The 20,722-nt window shown below is 39.7% G+C and overlaps 1 protein-coding gene across 1 annotated transcript in view; it reads left to right on the top strand.

Annotated features, from left to right (window-relative positions):
• tnfrsf21 (tumor necrosis factor receptor superfamily, member 21) overlaps positions 1–20,722 on the top strand; it is a 53,249-nt gene that overhangs the window by 19,298 nt on the left and 13,229 nt on the right. Inside the window, exon 4 of the mRNA XM_059981580.1 lies at positions 5,090–5,355. Within this exon, the coding sequence (XP_059837563.1) occupies positions 5,090–5,355 (266 nt within the window). The remainder of the gene's footprint in view (positions 1–5,089; positions 5,356–20,722) is intronic.

Raw genomic sequence — 20,722 nt, 5'->3', positions numbered from 1 at the left:
GAAGTGAGAGCATTTAAGACATTGGACAAGCAGTTGGAGCTGCTGAACAGATGTGCCATTGATTTAAATGTAGTCTTTGTTTGTGCAGGGAGAGATCTCTCTGGAAGGGTGTGGTGTTGCAGCACTGTGGAAAAACCATAGTATGTAAACAACAGCTGATTAAATCTCCAGATCAAGTACGGAAATAACTGCATAATAAGTGCAGAGCATGGGTGTTATTGAGCTACACAAGCAATTAACTGTCTTGAAATTGTTTATTTACATCATCACTTAACTTGCCATGTGAAATCTTTTTGAATTTTGCATTTCTGATTTCATTTTTAAGTGAATGTTTTTAAAGCAACTGCAGGGGGAAATGATCATTTAAAGAAACACTTCTGAACAATTTCAAGTTTTTTACTTGTTCTTGTTCAATGTCAAGTTTTCAAAGGATGGGAGCATTCCCATCACCCCTAACTGTTCATTTATATATAATCTCTCTTTCTCTCTCTCTCTTCTCCCCCCCCCACCCCCATTCCCCCATTCTCTCTTCTGTGGTTTAGTTCCAACATGATAATGTTAAAAGCAGAGCAATTAAGAAACCAATTATTTTAGTTTTTATTTAATCTTAAGTTGATGTTTGATTTGGAATAGACAGAAATCTCTGAAGAGGCTTCAGTCAAATAACGTTACTATCTGTGATGCAAGCTATTTAAGTGTGTTTTTGTCATGGTAATTCTACTTTCTTTGAAGAAATGTGATTTGCTTTATAGAGTGCTTAATGTTAAAAGTTCATTTAAGCGGCAAAGAAGCTCCTGTTCTGTAAATAGTCATCAAAGTAGAGTGACACGGGAATTACGCAGTCATACTGATCTGAAGTATAAATAACAGGTGCTTTTTTTTGAACGTTCCATGTTGTCAAGGCTTCCATTTACCACTTTCTTAAATTGAGAACTGGTGTGTTTGGATGGTTTCAAAGTTCAAAGTAAATTTTTTGTATGTCAGCATATACAACCCTGAGTTCCATTTTCTTGGGTGCATACTCAATAATTCTAATAAGAATCAAATGAAAGACCGCACCAACTAGTGTGTAAAAAGACAAAAAACTGCAAGTACCTAAAGAAACTAGTAGTAGTAATAATAAATAAGCAATAAATATTGAAGATCAGATGAAGAGTCCTTGAAACTGAATCAATAGGTTGTGGGAAATTTCATTGAGGCTAGTGAAGATGTAGCTTTATTGGATAATGAGGCCTTACCCCTATTGTAGCTGTGCAACGATATTAGGTCCTTGGTTCATGTAAGTAAGTTGAGGGATAAACAAAATCAAAAAGGGTGATTAGTATAATACTTAATGAACTAAAATACTGTTGTTCTTTTGTAAATGTCAGAATGAGGGCAGATATCAAATGTTGAGTAGATTAGTAAACTTAAAAGTGGGGAATACATTGTGGAGACTTGGTTGAAGTAATATAAATCTTGTGACTTTGATAACTGGTCATTTTGGAGTAATTAAAATTAAGGATTATGCAAAGTGTCAGAATTAGAGCAATTCTGATATCCCTTGAAGCCTGTGGAGATTAGCAATTGGGTGCACAAGGCCATGGAAGAATTCAAAAGCAAATGTTTGGGTTTAAAATTGGGCCTGCATGTTGTAGCAAGTATAGAGGTGATGAGTTCATAAGATGGGGTGCAGGTTAGAATGTGTAAAGTGTAGGAGAACAGTTAGAAGCAAAGTGTTGGATTAGTACAATCCAGGGTAACAAATGAATAGTATCAACACTACGTGAATTTCTGCTCAAATGACCTCTGACCTAGGTTTTGGTTGTAAAATCCGATATTTTTGGTGCTTGGTGCCTGTTAGCTGCCTTGACACCTTCATGTCAGGCAATTTTTAAAAGCAAATTGCATTTGCTGTATATAAATAGGTGCACATTTTAGGGAAGTATGCTTTTTTTCCTGTATCCATACAATTTTGCTCTGTGTTCTTACCTGACTTCCCTCTGCTGCAACTTTCCTTTCTGGCAAAACTGTTCCTTTATTGGGATAGGATGACCTGCTCAGTGGAGACAGCACTTGTCATTGGCTGCCCACCCACAAGTGAAGGCGTTTCAGCTGTTGAATCTGGTTAATTTCTGATTCTTGGGTTCTTCTGGAAGTCAAAAATGGCCAGCAGTCATTCCAAGACTTCAGTTTATTTTAGAGTACAAATGTACAAATACTAAGCAAAGAGAGCAGGAGTGATACTTAGAGGGAAATTGATTCTAAATGGTGTCAAACAAAGGAAAAAAGAGATGGAGCTTCTGGAAAATCTGTCACTTTATAGATAAAGAGAACTCCATAGCTGCTGATGGACTAGATAATGAGCTACATAATTGAAACAATTACATCATGTGGGTAATGTGCTAATACTTAGCCAATGAAAAATGAGTGTGCTGATGAACTGTTATTTGAACTGCTGTACTGCTTTCTGCCAGTGAGTGTTTAAAAATACACGAGGTAGTTTAAAAAGTATAAATCTTTCATAAGAAGTATTAACAGTATTTTCCGATATACCATTGCACCATGGAGGCCTGGAATTTCCTAGTTGTGGAATTGGCAAGCAATTTGACTATCACGAGAGGGCACAGTTTTAAGGTACTTGGAAGTGGGCACAGAGGAGATGTCAGGGCTAAGTTTTTGACACAGAGAGTGTGATGAGTGCGTGGAATGGGTTGCCACTGACAGTGGGGCAGGCGGATACAATAGGGTTTTTTAAGAGACTCCTGGATAGGTACGTGAAGCATAGAAAAATAGAGGGCTATGGGTAACCCTGGGTAATTTCTCATGTAAGGACTTGCTCGGCACAGCATTGTGGAACGAAGAGCCTGTATCATGTTATTGGAGGTTTTCTGTGTTCTGTTTCTAACCCCATTGATCATTCTGACATTGAACTATCATTAACCACTTTCATCAGCAACTATTCCTCTTGTTAGACCATAAGACCATAGACATAGGGGCAGATTTAGGCCATTCAGCCCATCGAATTTTCTCCACCATCCAATCATGACTGATCCTTTCTCCCCTCCTCAGCCCCGCTGCCTGGCCTTCTCCACATAACCTTTGATGCCATGTCCAATTTAAAACCAATTAGTTTCTGCCTTAAATACATCCAACAGCCTGGCCTCCACAACTGCCTGTGGTAATTAATTCCACAAATTCACCACCCTCTGGCTAAAGAAACTTCTCTGTATTTGTTTTAAATGGACACCAATCAACCCTGAGGCTGTGACCTTCTTTCCTAGACTCCCCCACCATGGGAAACATTCTTTCTACGTCCATTGTGTCTAGGCCTTTCAAGATTCCAAAGGTTTCAATGAGATTTCCCCCCCCCCCCCCCCCATCCTTCTAAATTCCAGTGAGTACAGACCCAAAGCCATCAAACATTCCTCAAATGATTACCCTTTCATTCCTGGAATCATCCTTGTGAACCTCCTTTGGACTAATCTCCAATGCCAGCACATCTTTTCTAAGATGAGGGGCCCAAAACTGTTCACAAACCTCAAGGAGAGGCTTCACCAGTGCCTTTAAAGCCTCAGCATCACATCCCTGCTCTTGTATTCTAGACCTCTTGAAATGAATGCTAATATTGCATTTGCCTTCCTCACCACCGACTTAACCTGCAAGTTAACCTTCAGGGTGTTCTGCATTCCCAAGTCCCTTTTGCATCTCAGGTTTTTGGATTTTCTCCCCATTTGGAAAATTGCCTGCACACTTATTTCTACTGGTAAAATGCATGACTAGGCATTTTCTAACATTGTATTTCATTTGTCACTTTTTCTTGCTCATTCTCCGAATCTGTTCTCCTTCAGCCTACCTGTTTCCTCAATACTACCTGCCCTTCAACCATTCTTTGTATCATCTGCAAACTGGGCAGCAAAGTCTGTTGGCCGTGTTGGCAATGGCACAAGCCCTGGATTTCATTCCCAAATATTTATCTTGTGATGTCCTTTTATCCATTTACAGTTTCCCATCAAATAACTGGGAAAAATGGGCTTTGACATTAATGTTTTATATCATAGTTTTGCACTAATTTCTAAAAGGCTGAAATGGCTAACATGAGAAGACAGTGTTAAGGTGCTTGAAAGTAGGTACAGAGGAGATGTTGGGTAAGTTTTTTTATACAGAGTGGTGAGTGTGTGAAATGAGCTGCTGGTGACAGTGGTGGAGGCGGATACGATAGGTCTTTTAAGAGTCACCTGGATAGGTACATGGAGCTTAGAAAGACAGAGGTAACCTGAGGTAATTTCTAAAGTAAGTACATGTTTGCAACAGCATTATGGGCCGAAGGGCCTGTGTTGTGCTGTAGGTTTTCTATGTTTCTAATTTCTATATGCTAATTTCTAGTTTTTTTGTGTAATGCATGGTGCTGCTGCTGGTACACAACAAATTTCATGATGTATGTCAGATATTAAACACGGTACCAATTCTGATTCTTGCACATCTAATTGGAAGTGAAAAGCATTTCTTCAAATAGAGAATGGAGTTGCACATAACTATTCTATTCTCTGTAATTTGTGCTTGAGAGCTGAAGTTCATTTGCCTGTTTACCAGTTTTTATGATCAGAGCAGAGGGAGATGACTGGTGCATCTTTTGATGAAAGAATACACACTGGAAAACTGATACGGGGAAATTAATGAAGTTTTGTGGTTGATTTAATAATTGACTCAAACTCTTCTGCTGTGCCGCCATCGTATTGATGTTTAATTATCCAGTTTGGTTCACACAAAGATTAGAATATTTAACGCTTGGGTTAAAAATAATTTTGATCCAAGTTGCATGATGGTGCCTTTTATTCTTTCCTTTGTTTCTGTCTTTCATTTGTAAATTAACTTGTAGCTTAAACTTCCATTTATCTTTCCTGAATGATTTTTTTTCTACAAAAAACATTGTCTATATTAAGTGAACTTGTGTGACCCTTGGTTTTCTCAACCTTATTAAGAAATTGATGAGCAGATAAGTTGAGTGTCAAGTTTATGAATGTTTGTAATATTTTACTTAAGCTTTGTTCATTTAATGGTACATTATTATAATCAGCTATTCATAACAATTTTTATTCATTTTAATTAGGTGTTGATATTCTGAAACTTGTGGCAGCTCAGATTGGGAGCCACTGGAAAGATGTCTATCAATTTCTTGCCAATGCAGCTGAACGGGAAGTAGCGGCTTTCTCTAATGGGTATTCAGCGGATCATGAACGAGCTTATGCAGCCTTACAACACTGGACCATTCGAGATCCTGAAGCCAACTTGGCAAAACTCATTAGTGCTCTTCGTCGCTATAAGCAAAATGATGTGGTAGAAAACATCAGGGGACTAATGGAGGATACCTCTCAGGTACGTACCCACTCAAACCCACTTGATATACATTGGACATTAATAAGTGAATTTTCTCTGCTTTTAGTAACTTTGTTATTGTCACATGTACTGAAGTGCAGTGGACCAAAAACTTGTTTGGCACACAGTCCATAGTGGTGAATTCTTTAAAATGGTGCATTGAGGTATTGGTGTTGGATTATTGTCAGATGGACTAAGATGCAGGAGAAAAACTTACATACTGTTGATACAGATTAAATCATCAGTGCTTTGAGCTAGAAAAAGGTAAAACAATGCAGAATAAAAAGGTGCAGTGCAGGGAAATGGATAAGCTGCCAAATCATGCCAAGACTCATATTCAAGAGTCTGATAACAGAAGCTGTCCTTGAGCCTGATATGTACTTTCAGGCTTATGTATCTTCTGCTCCATGTATGAGGGAAGAAGAGTGCACATCCGGGGTGGTGTAGATTTTCATTATGCTAGCTGCTGTACTGAGGCAGTGAGAAATATAACAGCTGATTGAGGGGAGGCTGCTTCCTGTGGCGGGCTGAGCGGTGTCCACAACTCTGCAGCTTCTTGTGATCACGCACAGAGCAGTGCTGTACCAAGCCATCATGCATCCATTAAGAACTCTGCCTTTGGTGCATCAATTTAAAAATTGTAAAGAGTCACTGGGGTCATGCTAAATTTGTTTAGCCTCCTGAGGAAGTAGAGGCATTGGTGATGCTTACACTTTGGAACAAGAATCTCTCAACTCTTCCGATGAGTGTTAGGGCCAGAGTGATGGTGTCTGCCGCAGACTTGATTCAGCAGTAAGTAAATTACAGTGGATTAAGGTTGTCTGGAGGACTGGAGTTGATGTGTACCATGACTAGCCTTTCAGAGAACTTAATGATGGAACATGTTAGAGCTTCTGGACAGTAGTTATTAAGGCACATCAATTTGTTTAATGGAATTATCATGGTCTTAAAGCAGGAGGGAACCACCTGAAGGAGAGATAAAAAAAATCTGCAAATGTCCCTGCCAGCTGGCACAAGGTCTAAGGTAGAAAACTAACAGAAGCAGACATGTTACGAGTACAGTTAGTAAAGTGTATGTCACAATTGTGGTAAAGAGCATCTTTTTGTACCAAGGAAACATTTGATAGTCGTACAACAGCAGGATGGAAGCTGTGTTTGCCCTAAAGTTGTGTATTCTTGTGTGTGCTAATACATGCTGCTGCCCAAGGCATTGGGGAAGAGAGAATGTCCAGGGTGGACGGGGTCTTTGATTCTGACTGAAAAGTTTAGACCAGAGTTTCCAACCACTTTTATGCCATTGATCCCTACCATTAATCTAGGGGTCCTTTGGGAACTTCTGTAGACAATGCATGGAGGGGTGTGTGGTTACTGTGATATGTTGAGCAAAATCCACAACTTGCTGTCTCAGGCAGAGCAGTTGCCATAACAAGTCATGATGCATCCAGATAGATTTTTTCTATGGTGTATTGATTTAAAAAAGTAGAGGCTCAAACGAGGTGTGTTTAAATTTCTTTAGCATCTTGAGAAAGTATCTCCAAGATTGCAGTCCTCTTGGAAATTTGCATGCCTCAGTGATCCGGAGAGCTATGTTGGCTGGAAGTGGTGCTTTATGCTTTGTCTCTTGGTAGGGTCATCATGATAGAGGTTAAAGGGTTTGGACAGACTAAGGCTCTCCAGGTTTGTGGGTTCATACCAGAGCTGACAACCCTGACTGGTAAAACAAAATCGCTATGAAAACAGCAGTGAAGAATCTTCCTACATCTGAGTGCGATGGTATTCCTGGATCTCCGCCTGGGACTTGTATGTCTGATGATATTGAGAACCGAGAGGAAGCTACTGACACGATGAAGGAAGCCCCCAATACTTCCAACCATAGAGGACCTTCATTGCTAACTTAAATGTCAGTGGTGTTACCAGCAGTAATTCTTGAAGTAGAGATGCTGGTGAGCTTTCTTGGCTATGGTATTCAAGTAGTTGGACCTGGACAGGCTATTGGAGCTGGACCAAGAAACTTGAAGCCCTCAACGCTTGGTGCTTTTGATGCAAACAGGAGCATGTACATTGCCCTGCTTTCTGAAGTTGATGATTAGCTTTTGTTGACATTGAGGGAAAGGTTGTTGTTGTCGTGTATTATTAAGCTCTCTATCTCCTTTCTCTACACTGGCTCATCATTATTTGGGATGTGGCCCACTGCGATGGTATTATCTGCAAACTTGTGGATAAGCAAAATCTGGCCACAGTTTTGAGTGTATAAGGAGTAGATTAGAAGACTGAGAATGCCACTGCCTGGCCTTAATGATTGTGGTGTGTTATTCGTGAAGTCAAGGATCCAGTTTTAATGGGATGGTTTGTATTTCTGGTTTAGGAGTTTGGAGATAGTTTGCAATAAACACAGTAGTTTGGGAGTGAGATGAAACCTCTTGTTGCAGATTTTGACCGTTAGGGACTGCCTGCATAGAATATCAAGTGTTATGATACAGGAGAGCTATCCTTTTCCTTTACTCTTTTTGAAGAGCATTGCAGGTTGATTTCCCTGAAGTGCCAATCTGAATCAAAACCACTAATTGTCTTTACCATACTTGTAGGCAATACATGTTTGTCAATACTTTTTTTCTTAGAGAAAATCCTTGCATTTTATTCTCATTCCTGTTTCACTTTGTACCTTTTGTTAATCAGTTTATTTTATGATCCTTAATCATTGGACAATCTCTAACAGTAATAACTTCTCCACTTTTCCCCAATATGTAAACCATGGATATTATACACCTCTATAAGATCTCCTTGGGGTGTGTTGACTTGCAAAGAACACACCAGTTTCTTTGGAATTGGTGTTATAGCTTGTTTTCAGGATTGTGCAGCTGTTCCATATTGAAATCTGTTTTAAATTGGAATTTGTTTGAGTCTGTTTAAGGGCAACCAGAGCCAAATGTTTTGCCAGAAATGAAGTGCTCAGTCCGAGCCATTCTGGTATCTCCTGACTATTTGTAAAATGGTCTGATAAAAGCTATGCAAGTAATGGAGAAATTGCTTCATCTTTTGAGTTCCGTGAGGTGAAAGGCTGTTAATTGTGTTGAAAGATGGGACTTTACTTATAAATTCCATCCTCATTACTGCTTTCAAAGGCAAGTGGACTTCTATTTGAGTGAAAGCAGTTTTGCATATTCAGCAGTTGCAAAAAATACAGCTGAAAAGGAACTGGTGGTGTTTGTATTTATTATCAAAACAGTGCGGAATAGGCCTTTCCGATCCTCTGAGCTAGACCGCCCAGCAAACCCCAATTTAACCCTAGCCTAGTCACAGAATAATTTACTATGACCAATTAACCTACCAACTGGGTTGTGGGAGGAAACCGACACATATGGAGGAAATCTACGTGGTCATGGGGAGAACATACAGACTGCTTTCAGACAGTGGCAGTTTGCTGGTACTGTAAACCATTGTGCTAACCACAATGCTACCATGTCGCCGTTTAGGATTCTGGTGATCCAAGCTGGCTTAATCAAAGGCATTAGTATTCATTACGAAATGTTGCCCAACTCTTTTTTCTTAATTCGTAAAATTAGATGGAGATGAAATTGGCTGAAATATGTGGAGTGCTCCATTTTTGAACTGTGAAAACAATTTCTCTCATCACCACCCCTTCTCCACATCAAACTTGCTACTCCGAGCGGGAGTTAGGGGATGGGGATGCTAAAGTCTCTCTATACCTCCCTTTCATTTCTGTTTTGAGTGCAAAGTAGAATGGTGAGTGTACCTATCAGAAGAATGAACAATGCAAACTTGGAATGAAATGTGAACATGCCGTTTATGAATATTGCTAAAGTAAAGGTCAGATGTGTTTTGTTTTCTAACAATAGCAGTAATTAGGGAGAAAATGGGTTTTACAGGAAGTCAGTGTTTTTGCTAAAAAAATACTCACAGAAGTAGACCATTTGTCCTTCTGCATCTGCTCCACTGTTAAATGAAGCCAGTACCAAGCCACATCTAGTGATTCCCTTTGTCGTCAAATATCTTGAGTTGGAAAAAGAATTTCAGGATGTATATTGTATACATTTCTCTGACATTAAATGTTCCTTTGCCTCAAATGCACTTCATTGTTGAGACTCCACAGACCTCTGAGACAGTTCTCCAAAGATTCACTATCTACATGGAAAATATTTCTGATCTTAATTTATATATTTTAATAAGAAGCCCAATCATTTACCTAAACTCGCGAGCACAGGCATAGGCTGATAAGTGATGAGTAATTGTAGACCATGGAAGTATCAGGCAGTGACAGCCTCTGGGAAGTCAAAATAGAAAATGCAAATTCTACCTAAAACAAAAACATGAAAGTTGGAAATACCCAGTAGGTCATGCTGTTTAGCTTTGTTCAGCTTTTGTCCCCTTTTCATTTTTCCTCTGGGGAAATGAGGACATGCCCAGACTTAGCTACTGGGCTTCTCATCCTTTTGGTTTTACAAATCCTGCATTCTGTTATCTAGGTTTGTTTTGCTTGCGTTCTCGCCCTCCAATGCTTCTAATTCACTCATTGACAAGGTAATTTTGTTTACAGCCCTGCTTTTTACCCAGTCAGACATTAAATTTGTGTTTGGGATGATCCTCAGAATAGAAGGATGTCCCTTTAGAACAAATGAGGGATTTCTTTGGCCAGAGGACGGTGAATCTGTGGAATTAAATTCCATGGAGGTTGATAGGTTCTTGATTAGTAAGTGTGTCAAGATTATGGGAATAAGGCGGAAGAATAGGGTGGGAAGGGGAAATCAATTGGCTGTGAAGGGAATGGCAATGCAGATTGTTGGGCTGAATGGCCTAATTCTGCTCCTATGTCTTATGGTTTTATTTTCTAACAGTTCATATGAAACCAAATAGTTGCATGTAATGTTAATGAACATCTTATGGCTATCTCTCTCCATCCTCCCTGCAGTTTTACAGGCTTCCTTTGCCTCTTTCAATTTCTTTCCATAGAGCTGGGTATTTCCAGCACTTTCTTTTTGTCCAACTATTCTCACCACCTGTGACATTTCAGTCTCATTATGGTAAGCTAATTTGCTTGAAATATCTCTGGTCGCCCATCACCACTGGATCCCTAACCCAACAGCATTAGAACCAGAGAACATTACAGCACAGAAACAGGCCTTTCGGCCCTTGGCTGTGCCAAACCATTTTTCTGCCTCGTCCTGCACTTGGACCACATCCATACACCTTTCATCCATTTACCTGTTCAAGTTTTTCTTAAATGTTAGAAGTGAACCCACACTTACCACTTCATCTGATAGCTCATTTCACACTCCCACCACTCTGTGTGAAGAAGTTTCCCCCCCCCCCATGTTCCCTTTAAACTTTTCCCTCTTCACCCTTAACCCATGTCCTCTGTTTTTTTTTTCTCCCCTAGCCTCAGTGGGAAAAGCCTGCTTGCATTCACCTCAAGCAATTAGGGATGAGCAATAAATACTTGTCAGTAATGTTTTGATCTAGAAAATGAGTTAACAGACTATGATTGGAATAATAAGGCTTGTTTGGGTTTCATGCTGGGATGTGGCGGTATTAATACCATGGTGTGTCATGCAAAGTTGGATTCTCTTGTTAGAGATGGATTGTAATACGTGATGAATGTTGACTTTCTTAAACTGATCCAAACTATCCCAATCTTGCTGCTAATGAACATGGGCTAATTCAATATCGGAAGTACTGAAAACAGAACTGCACTTCAACTTGTCTCAGATATTTACAGTAAATTCTGAGTTTAAATTTAGTTTTTAGTGTGCCAATAGAATGATAGGCGATCCATTAACTTGGTATCCAATTCTGCACTGCCCTATTTTAAACTGGGTTTAAATACTAGATATAGCTCAATGTGTATCTTCAAAATTAATTCTGACTGTTCAAATGAATTTTTAATTTTACCAAAAGAATGCAAAATGGCTTCACTTTTCTTCATCCTGTTAATATAAAAATACATTTTAACATCTGATCATGCACAAATGTACTTTTGCTTTGAAACTGCTTGTATTTTGCCAACAGCTCAAGTTTTATCTTGATTGACTCTAAACAATACAGTGCCTCATCTGTTTGTCTTGGATGACTGGTTGTTGAGTTGTGATTGTGCTGTGTGTGGTGGATAGGGTGCCAATTGAATGTTCTGCTTTATCTTCTGAACCATTCAGATCTGATTTATTTATTAGTTGTGCTCTGTTTGTTCTGGAATAATTGGATAAATTCTTTGAAGCCAAAGACGACAGTAGTTAGAAGTGAAAATTCTGAAGAATTTTCCAATATTTTCATGAGATCCTCCTTGATCCTCTTTGGAATAAGCATATTATCCTGGTTGCACAGCAAACCTCCCACAGTTATTCAGTGATGATTTGGAATATCTTCAGGGCTGATTTTACCTTGAGTGACTAGAAGTGAAAGAAAGCAAAATCATATTTGGAAGTGGATTGAGACACCTGAGGAATATTAGTTAAGTTATTGGTACCAGCTGCATGGTTGAGGTCCTAATTTAATCAGATGGGCCTGATACTTATAAACCTCACACCATCCAAGAACCTCCAGAGGCACAAATTGTGTATGTGTAGTTAAAAGCACAGTGAGCTGTAGCTCTGAGTGCAGAGAATGGTGACAGTGTGAAAGCAATAGGCCATGGGGAACTGAAGTAGCAAAATCTGACATCATATACTTATTTATAGCATGATTATAGTGTGATATATGCCCTTTGAGTCCTCCCTCCCCCCAGATTTTTATGGTAAGGCTCATCAATTGTACTGAAATTGAATATCAGTAATTTGTTGACATGCTTGTAGTGAGATGGTTGTGTAATTTGCTTGTTGCTTATTAGTCCATGTCTAAGCAGTGTGTCCAATGTGTTTCTGTGGTGCTCCATCAGTAAAGGACAAATTAATTTATTTGCATGGAAGCTCAGGGCAGAGACACTTGACTTTTTACAGGCACCTGTGTGTGATCTGGCTTTGCTCTGCTGAAAGGTTTCTCTGTTGCACTTGGTTTCCTTGATCCCTTACTTACTCAACTAGTGCTTTGATGCCCAGGGCAATCACTTGAAACAGCCCTGCCAAAGACTGTTTTCCTTGGTGTCATTTTAGTTTAAGAATAGACTGATTAGAGGTGAACTGCAAGGAAAGTTTGTTCTCCCCTGACCATTGGAGGCTGAGAGGAGACCTGGTTTTTTTTTAAATTGAGATAATTACAGTGGTTCTCAATCTTTTTCTGCTTATGGCTCACTTTGTGACTTTCGTTTATCACTGTGACCCTCACTCCTAAATTCTCCATAGTTCATTTTGGTCAACTGTGCTAATTCTAACATATAATTGATATTAATGTTTTAACAGGTTATAGGTATGATATGAAAAATAAAACTATTTCAAAGTGTTAAATAGGATAGGTACGATATTCTTACAACCAGCAATGAAAAAATGTAATTTCTCCCAGAGCTGTGGAAACTTGTTTTGAATATCACTTACCCAGAAATTTTACTTGCTGCATTTGACTTTTGCTTGAACTGTTATCCGTTTACAGCTCAACAACATGTGGTGTCAACATCAGTCACATTCACCTTCACATTCAGGTTTATGCAACCTGATGGTTGACGGTGATAAAAGTTTCTAGTTTGCGTTTGTGTGCTGGGCAAATATATACAAGGTTTTTTAATCAATCAAGTTCCAGTTAATCTGGAACATTTTCTTCAAAACCAATCCAGCCAATGTCACTGTGCCCAGGTTGAATGCCTCTCAAGGGTAATTGTGACAATTGCATCAGGAGCATCACCTTGTATCTTATTTTCAAGGTACTGGGGAGGGATGTTCAAATTTCTTTACATTAATATTTAAAATTTTCTGAGCAAATTAAGTCTTTGTCAAAAAGATTTGAGTTTGTGAAATTTTAATGGACTTCAGTTTTAAAACATTTCATTAATTGTGAAGCTGATGCACTTCTCATGTAGGATCAATTCATAGCCAGGAAACAAACCAACCAGTACACTTTTGTAGCACTTCTATTGAATGAGAAGCTTTTTTTGTGTGTATTGTTTTTCCCCCTAAATTCCAGGTGAAGGATGAATGCAAGTGCCAAAGACTGGAATGCATTTCAAGCAGGTCTTTGTCACCAGTTAATAATGATCATTTGTATCTTATTTCCTTCAACTTGTTGTGTTTTAAGGTGAAAATGGGAAATTGATAGTCGTGCCATTCACAGCAACAGTAATTATCTTGTCATTTCAAGGTACTTAAAACATAGAAAATAGGAGCAGGAGTAAACCATCACCCCTTCAAGTCAGCTCTGCCATTCATCATAATCATTGTTGATTATCTGAATGCAACACCAAGTTGTTCCTCGTAACCAATTGACCCCTCAGTCTCTTAAATATGCAGAAGTATCCTTGGGTGTGGGTATTGTGACAGGGATGTTGTCCAGGTCATGAAGGGCTGCGAATGAAACTTGACTCTGGTTGCAAACTCTCCAAAATAAAAGCTATTGTTAACAATTCTAAAGGTGCAGTTGAACCTTATGAATTCCCACAGTGATAGACTGGGTCTGTATAAATGGTTTTCGCATAAATAACATGGAAATCACAACTGAGTCAATTTACTTGAAGTTTCTTTGCTTTGACCTCTTGTAAGTTTTATTTCTGTCCAGTTTGTACTGCTGCTATATCCATTTGAATGCAAGTTTTCCCATCTTGGCTTTTATATTAAAAGGAATAATGTGGATCTTGCTTTGAAGTATCCTGGACACAGCATAACTAGAGGAATACAATTTCTGCTAATTGAAGGCTGACTGGATGCCAAAGACTTCCAGTTTCCATTGCCCAGGATAGCTGGACAGAATAAATATTTGAACATGTACAGGAATGTGGTGAATAAATACAATAGGAGCTGTTTCTATAGTAGGTAAACAATAGTGTAATTGGGATGGATGCCCAGTTTCCATAATACAGTTATTTTTCTGAATAGGCATGTAGGAAAATGTTTATAATCTCTGCTGCTGAGATGATTAATCTTGAAGCTGGGATATCTCAGGCAACCTTGGGTGTTCTGCACATTTTCCAGGAAGAGTCCCTGGAGAGTGTTTTGAGTATTAATATAGATATGCATGACTTGACGGGCTTTTGATTAAATATGTACTAGTTCACCTGATAGTAAGAGCAACATGTGTGCCGCAGGTGCTTGTGGTGCTGTACATCACAGGAGCCTGAGTCTTTGCATTGAAGGAATAGGTTTTTTTTATAACTGATCCTTTTGAATTTGGTCATTTATTGAAAAGAATGATGTGAATCTAAGGCATGACGTCACAATCCAAGGATGCCCCTTTAGGATGGAGATGAAGAGATGCTACTTTAGCCAGAGTGTGGTGGATCTGTGAATTGTCACAGAGCAGTGGAGGCCAAGTTATTGGGTATATTTAAAGAGGATGTTGATAACTGCCTGATTCATAAGGGCATCAAAGTTTGAGAAGAAGGTAGGAAACTGGCGTCGAGAGGAATAATAAATCAGCCATGTTGGCAAGGCACAGCAGAATTGATAGGCTGAAGAAGCAGAATTAGTCCATATGTTTTATGATCTTAAATATTGCCTTGATAAAAGTAACAAAGAACACGTAAGAGGTTAGTCAATTGTGAACTTGCAGATATGTTAGTAACTTGCCATCTGGTAGCCAGCTCATGAATTTCGAAACATGAAAGAGGGTTGTGTGCTTATGACCACCAAGAATAAACTGGTGCTGTTTGTTTAACAAGTACACTAATGCTCCCATTTTCAAGCCTCCTAATCCTCAGCAGAAAATTCAATATGTGGCAGTTCAGTGTGATTTTTATTGGCACTAGAAACTTCTCTATCCTACTTTAAAACACCAAAAAGCATCAACAGCAGTAGTTAGTTTTTTTTTGTAGCCCCTTTGGTCTATAAATTGACATTAAACCATAAGATAAATGAACAAATTAGGCCATTTGGCCCATCGAATTCACTTTGCAATTTCATCATGGCTGATTTATTTTCCTTCTCATCCCCGATCTCCTGCCTTCTCCTCATATTCTTTTCTTGTTTACTTTCTGTTGCTGCTTGCTTTTATTCATTTTTATTGGCCATGTTTCTACTGAAGCAATCTTTATTGTACAATCTGCAATTTCTGCCAAGCTGTTCCATACCAGAACGCAATGCTTGTACCTACAACTGAGCCTTCCCATAAATGTGAAGACAGTGTCACCTTTCAGGATTTCTCTGTACTTAACACTCCCCTTACAAGCTTAACAAGCTACAGCCATAGGAAACCAGAGAGACATCGAGTCAGCAGAAAAGACTTCACCCAAGACTTTCCCTTCCTTATTATGCTGGATCTCTTGTTTTTAGTATGGCCTTTCCTGAGAAGGCTTTCTTGTACACGTTCAGCTCCGGCAAGGTGGACCTCACTAAAATTTCTAACCGTAGCTGCAAGCTGGCATGCATGCCGAAACTAAACTATTTTAGGAGGTTAAACTAAAGATTATTCTTGATTTATAACCCTCAGATCAATTCGCTTCTGTTACTCAATTGTGCCACATCTCTTGATTTGCCTTTCAGTGCTGCATAACGGCGGTCAGCCACAGTCAAACTAGGAGGGAGGACCATATTTTTTTCTGCCTACTAGAGTAGTCACTAGGCATCTGAGTTTCCGACCATGGCATGTTTCTTCAAAGTGCAGCCTTTCATTATACCTTTTCCAGTCCTTCCTGGCACCTGGCATCTGAGTGAGTGCTGCCTCCTGTGTTCTGTTTAAGCCCCTTGGAGCACTCTGTCATTTCTGTCACCGTGGCATGTGCTAGGAAAGCAGCAGCATTTCTGGATTTTGTAGTTTTGCTGGTAATATTCATGAATATTCATTGAGAGCTGGCTATCAAGATTGGACCTATAAGATCTTGCAAACATCAGCAAAGCAGCTTGTTCTGAAACTGACCCTACAATATTGTTCTAGGAACATCATTGATTACTATTTATGGAGCAGAATAAAAATTTGAGACAAACTTTTATTTTACACCATTAAAAGTAGTAAATGAATTTTTTAGATTAGTGTAGTCCATTTATGTCTTACTGGCTTGAGTCTTACGTGACTGTTTTAACTTCTGGTCTACTGCCTTGCTCCAGTGAATAAAGCCACGTTATTTGCAAGTCTTGAAACTGAATTGAACACTTAACATCCCCTGCTTCAGGTGTTTATTATTCCTTTTGTAGGACATGAACAATCTGGTCTCTTACTTAAAATTTTTCATACTTATGTTTGTTCAAAGAAATTTCTTTTCAACTTTCTCACTGTCCTCATTTTAAGTTGATGGCTTGCCATTAACATTTTGGTCTATTTGTATCCGATTTACTACCTTGATAATAAACTATGGACAGAAAGGGTGTAACAGGCATTTGAACTTGTCTCTGCATGGGTGGGATTTTCCTACTTGCAGCAAATTGCTGAATGTGTGAATGAAGTAAGTTGGACATGGGCTATCCAAGTGAGTAGGTGATCAGCCTAGGATTGGAACAGTTACAAATGTATTCATACTGAGGAATATACAGTACAAGAACTGAGAAAGAAGGTGGATTGAATGTATGGAAAGAGTTTGGAGCAAGGAAAAAATGAGTTCTTTAACAAATTAATATTTAGTCTGTGTAAAACTACAGGCCATATTAAAAAAAAAACAACTGATTTAGACTCCACATTTAAGAGAAAATCTGCAGACGCTGGAAATCCAAGCAACACACACACAATAGACAATAGGTGTAGAAGTAGACCATTCGGCCCCTCGAGTCTGCACCGCCATTCTGAGATCATGGCTGATCATTCACTATCAATACCCAGTCCCTGCCTTGTCCCCATATCCCTTGATTCCCCTATCCATCAGATATCTATCTAGCTCCTTCTTGAAAGTATCCAGAGAATTGGCCTCCACCGTCTTCCGAGGAAGTGCATTCCACACCTCCACAACTCTCTAGGAGAAGAAACTCTTCCTCAACTCTGTTTTAAATAACTGACCTCTTATTCTCAATCCATGCCCTCTGGTACTGGACTCTCTCAACATCTGGAACATATTTCCTGCCTCAATCCTATCAAATCCTTTAATTATCTTAAACGTTTCAATCAGATCCCCTCTCAATCTCCTCAATTCCAGCGTGTACAAGCCCAATCTCTCCAATCTCTCTGCGTAAGACAGCCCTGCCATCCCAGGAATCAACCTAGTGAATCTACACTGCACTTCCTCAATTGCCAGAATGTCCTTCCTTAAACCTGGAGACCAAAACTGTACACAATATTCCAGGTGTGGTCTCACCAGGGCCCTGTACAAATGCAAAAGGACATCCTTGCTCTTGTACTCAATTCCCCTTGTAACAAAGGCCAACATTCCATTTGCCCTCTTCACTGCCTGTTGCACTTGCTCATTCACCTTCATTGACTGGTGAACTAGGACTCCTAGGTCTCTTTGCATTTCTCCCTTACCTAACTCTACACCGTTCAGACAATACTCCGCCCTCTTGTTCCTGCTTCCAAAGTGGATAACTTCACATTTATTCACATTGAATGACATCTGCCAAGTATCTGCCCACTCACCCAGCCTATCCAAGTCTCTCTGTATTCTCCTAACATCCTCTTCGCATGTCACACTGCCACCAGTTTAGTATCGTCAGCAAACTTGCTGATATAGTTTTCAATGCCCTCATCTAAATAGTTGACATAAATCATAAAGAGCTGTGGTCCCAATACAGAGCCCTGTGGTACCCCACAAGTCACCTCCAGCCAGTCCGAGAAACATCCATTCACTGCTACCCTTTGCTTTCTATCTGCCAACCAGTTTTCTATCCATGTTGAAACCCTGCCCCCAATGCCATGAGCTCTGATTTTACTCACCAATCTCCTATGTGGCACCTTATCGAATGCCTTCTGAAAATCTAGGTATACAACATCCACTGGCTTACCCTCATCTAACATCCTTGTTACACCCTCAAAAAACTCCAACAGATTAGTCAAGCATGATTTGCCCTTGGTAAATCCATGCTGGCTCGGCCTAATCCTATTACTGCCATCAAGATGTGCCACTATTTCGTCCTTAATAATGGACTCAAGCATCTTCCCCACGACTGACGTTAGGCTAACAGGGCGATAGTTCTCCGTTTTCTCCTTCCCTCCCTTCTTGAAAAGTAAGATAACATTAGCCACTCTCCAATCTTCAGGAACTGATCCTGAATCTAAGGAACATTGGAAAATGATTACCAATGCATCCGCAATTTCCTGAGCCACCTCTTTTAGAACCCTCGGATGCAAACCATCTGGACCCGGGGATTTATTAGCCAGTCCTACCAGTCTACTCATCACAGTTTCTTTCCTAATGTCAATCTGTCTCAATTCCTCTGATATCTTATGACCCTGGCCCATCCATACATCTGGGAGATTGCTTGTGTCCTCCCTGGTGAAGACAGATCTAAAGTACCCATTAAATTCTGTTGCCATTTCCCTGTTTCCCATAACAATTTCTCCCAATTCATTCCTCAAGGGGCCAACATTGTTCTTAACTATCTTCTTTCTCTTCACATAGCTAAAAAAGCTTTTGCTATCCCCTTTTATATTCCTGGCTAGACTGAGCTCATACCTGATTTTTTTCTCTCTCTATTGCTTTTTTAGTTAAGATCTGCTGTTCCTTAAAACTTTCCCAATCATCTGTATTCCCACTCATCTTAGCCCTGTCATACTACTTTTTCTTTAATGCTATACAATCTCTGACTTCCTTTGTGAACCACTGTGGCCCCTTCCCCCTCTTTGAATCCTTCCTTCTCATTTGAATGAACTGCTTTTGCATCTTTTGTATTATCCCCAAGAATATCTGCCACTGCTGATCCACTGTCTTTCCTGCCAGGGCATCCACCCATTTAACTTTGGCCAGCTCTTCCCTCATGGCTCCGTAGTCTCCTTTATTTAATTGCAACACTGACACCTCTGATCTGCCCTTATCCCTCTCAAATTGTAGATAAAAACTTATCATGTTATGATCACTACTTCCTAATGGCTCCTTTACTTCAAGATCACTTACCAATTCCTGTTCATTACACATCAAGTCCAAAATAGCCTCGTTCCTGGTTGGCTCAAGCACAAGCTGTTCCAAAAATACATACCTTAGACCAGGGGTCAGCAACCTTTACCACTGAAAGAGCCACTTGGACCCGTTTCCCACAGAAAAGAAACCACTGGGAGCCGCAAAACCCGTTTGACATTTAAAATGAAATAACACTGCATACAACGTTTTGTTTTGCCTTTATGCTATGTATAAACAAACTATAATGTGTTGCATTTATGAAATTGATGAACTCCTGCAGAGAAAACGAAATTACATTTCTGCATGCAACAAAAACATTTTGAACTCCGAAAAAAAGACGTTGGGTTGAAGGTTACTTTTAAGTAAAATACTCAACGTCTATTTGAGTCCTTCTTGTATTTATGAAAAACGCCAAACTTAAATTTGCCGCCAGCAGCAAACCAAAAATAACGTCAGCCAGCTGTCAACCTGAAAAATAAAAGGACTATTTCACTGAACAATGAAAACATATGAATATACGTAAAATAATAGGCAATTAAAATATTTATCATACTTGTTCAGGTTGACTCACACCTGCCAATGCAGTCGTATTCAGTAGAGATGAATCGATGCTTAGGGGAGTGACCGGGAAGGATAATGTGTTTTTTTCCTCTCTGAACTCACAAAAGCGTTTCCCAAATGATGTTTGCATTGCGATGATTGCAGAATGTAAATACTCTGAATTTATCATGTCGTGACCTTGTTTGAACTCTCTCAAATTGGGGAAGTGAGACAAAGTGCCTTTCTGTAAATCTCTGGCAATCAACGTCAACTTGCGCTCGAATGCCAAAACATCCTCCAACATGTGCAGGGCTGTACGTCCTTACCCCGTTGAAGAGCTGTGTTCAGCGTGTTCAGGTGCGCTGTCATGTCTACCATGAAGTGTAGTTTTTCCAGCCACTCTGGCTGTTCCAGCTCAGGAAAGTTGAGCCCTTTGCTGCCCAGGAAAGTTTTCACTTCTTCCAGACACGCGACAAAGCGTTTCAGCACCTTCCCTCTGGACAGCCAGCGATAAAAACACGTTGTAGCGGTGTGCTACACGCAGTCAGTAAACTGCAGTCAAAGATAGCTTTATTCGAACTAAACAGCCTTGCTTTTAAGCCTCCCTCAACCCACCCCCCATGGGCGCGGATGCTGCAAAAGACACGTACTCACAAACCCCGTAGGCTATCTCCCTTAGCCTGAACGCTGGCTAATTGTGAGCCGGTTCGGATGTGTCAGGAAATGGGTCGCCACAACGTCTTATTTAGATTGTACAAGATCACCATA

This window comes from Hypanus sabinus, chromosome 10, assembly GCF_030144855.1.
Source record: "Hypanus sabinus isolate sHypSab1 chromosome 10, sHypSab1.hap1, whole genome shotgun sequence".
In the NCBI taxonomy this organism is placed as follows: domain Eukaryota; kingdom Metazoa; phylum Chordata; class Chondrichthyes; order Myliobatiformes; family Dasyatidae; genus Hypanus; species Hypanus sabinus.
This window is presented reverse-complemented; position numbering and strand designations above follow the sequence as displayed.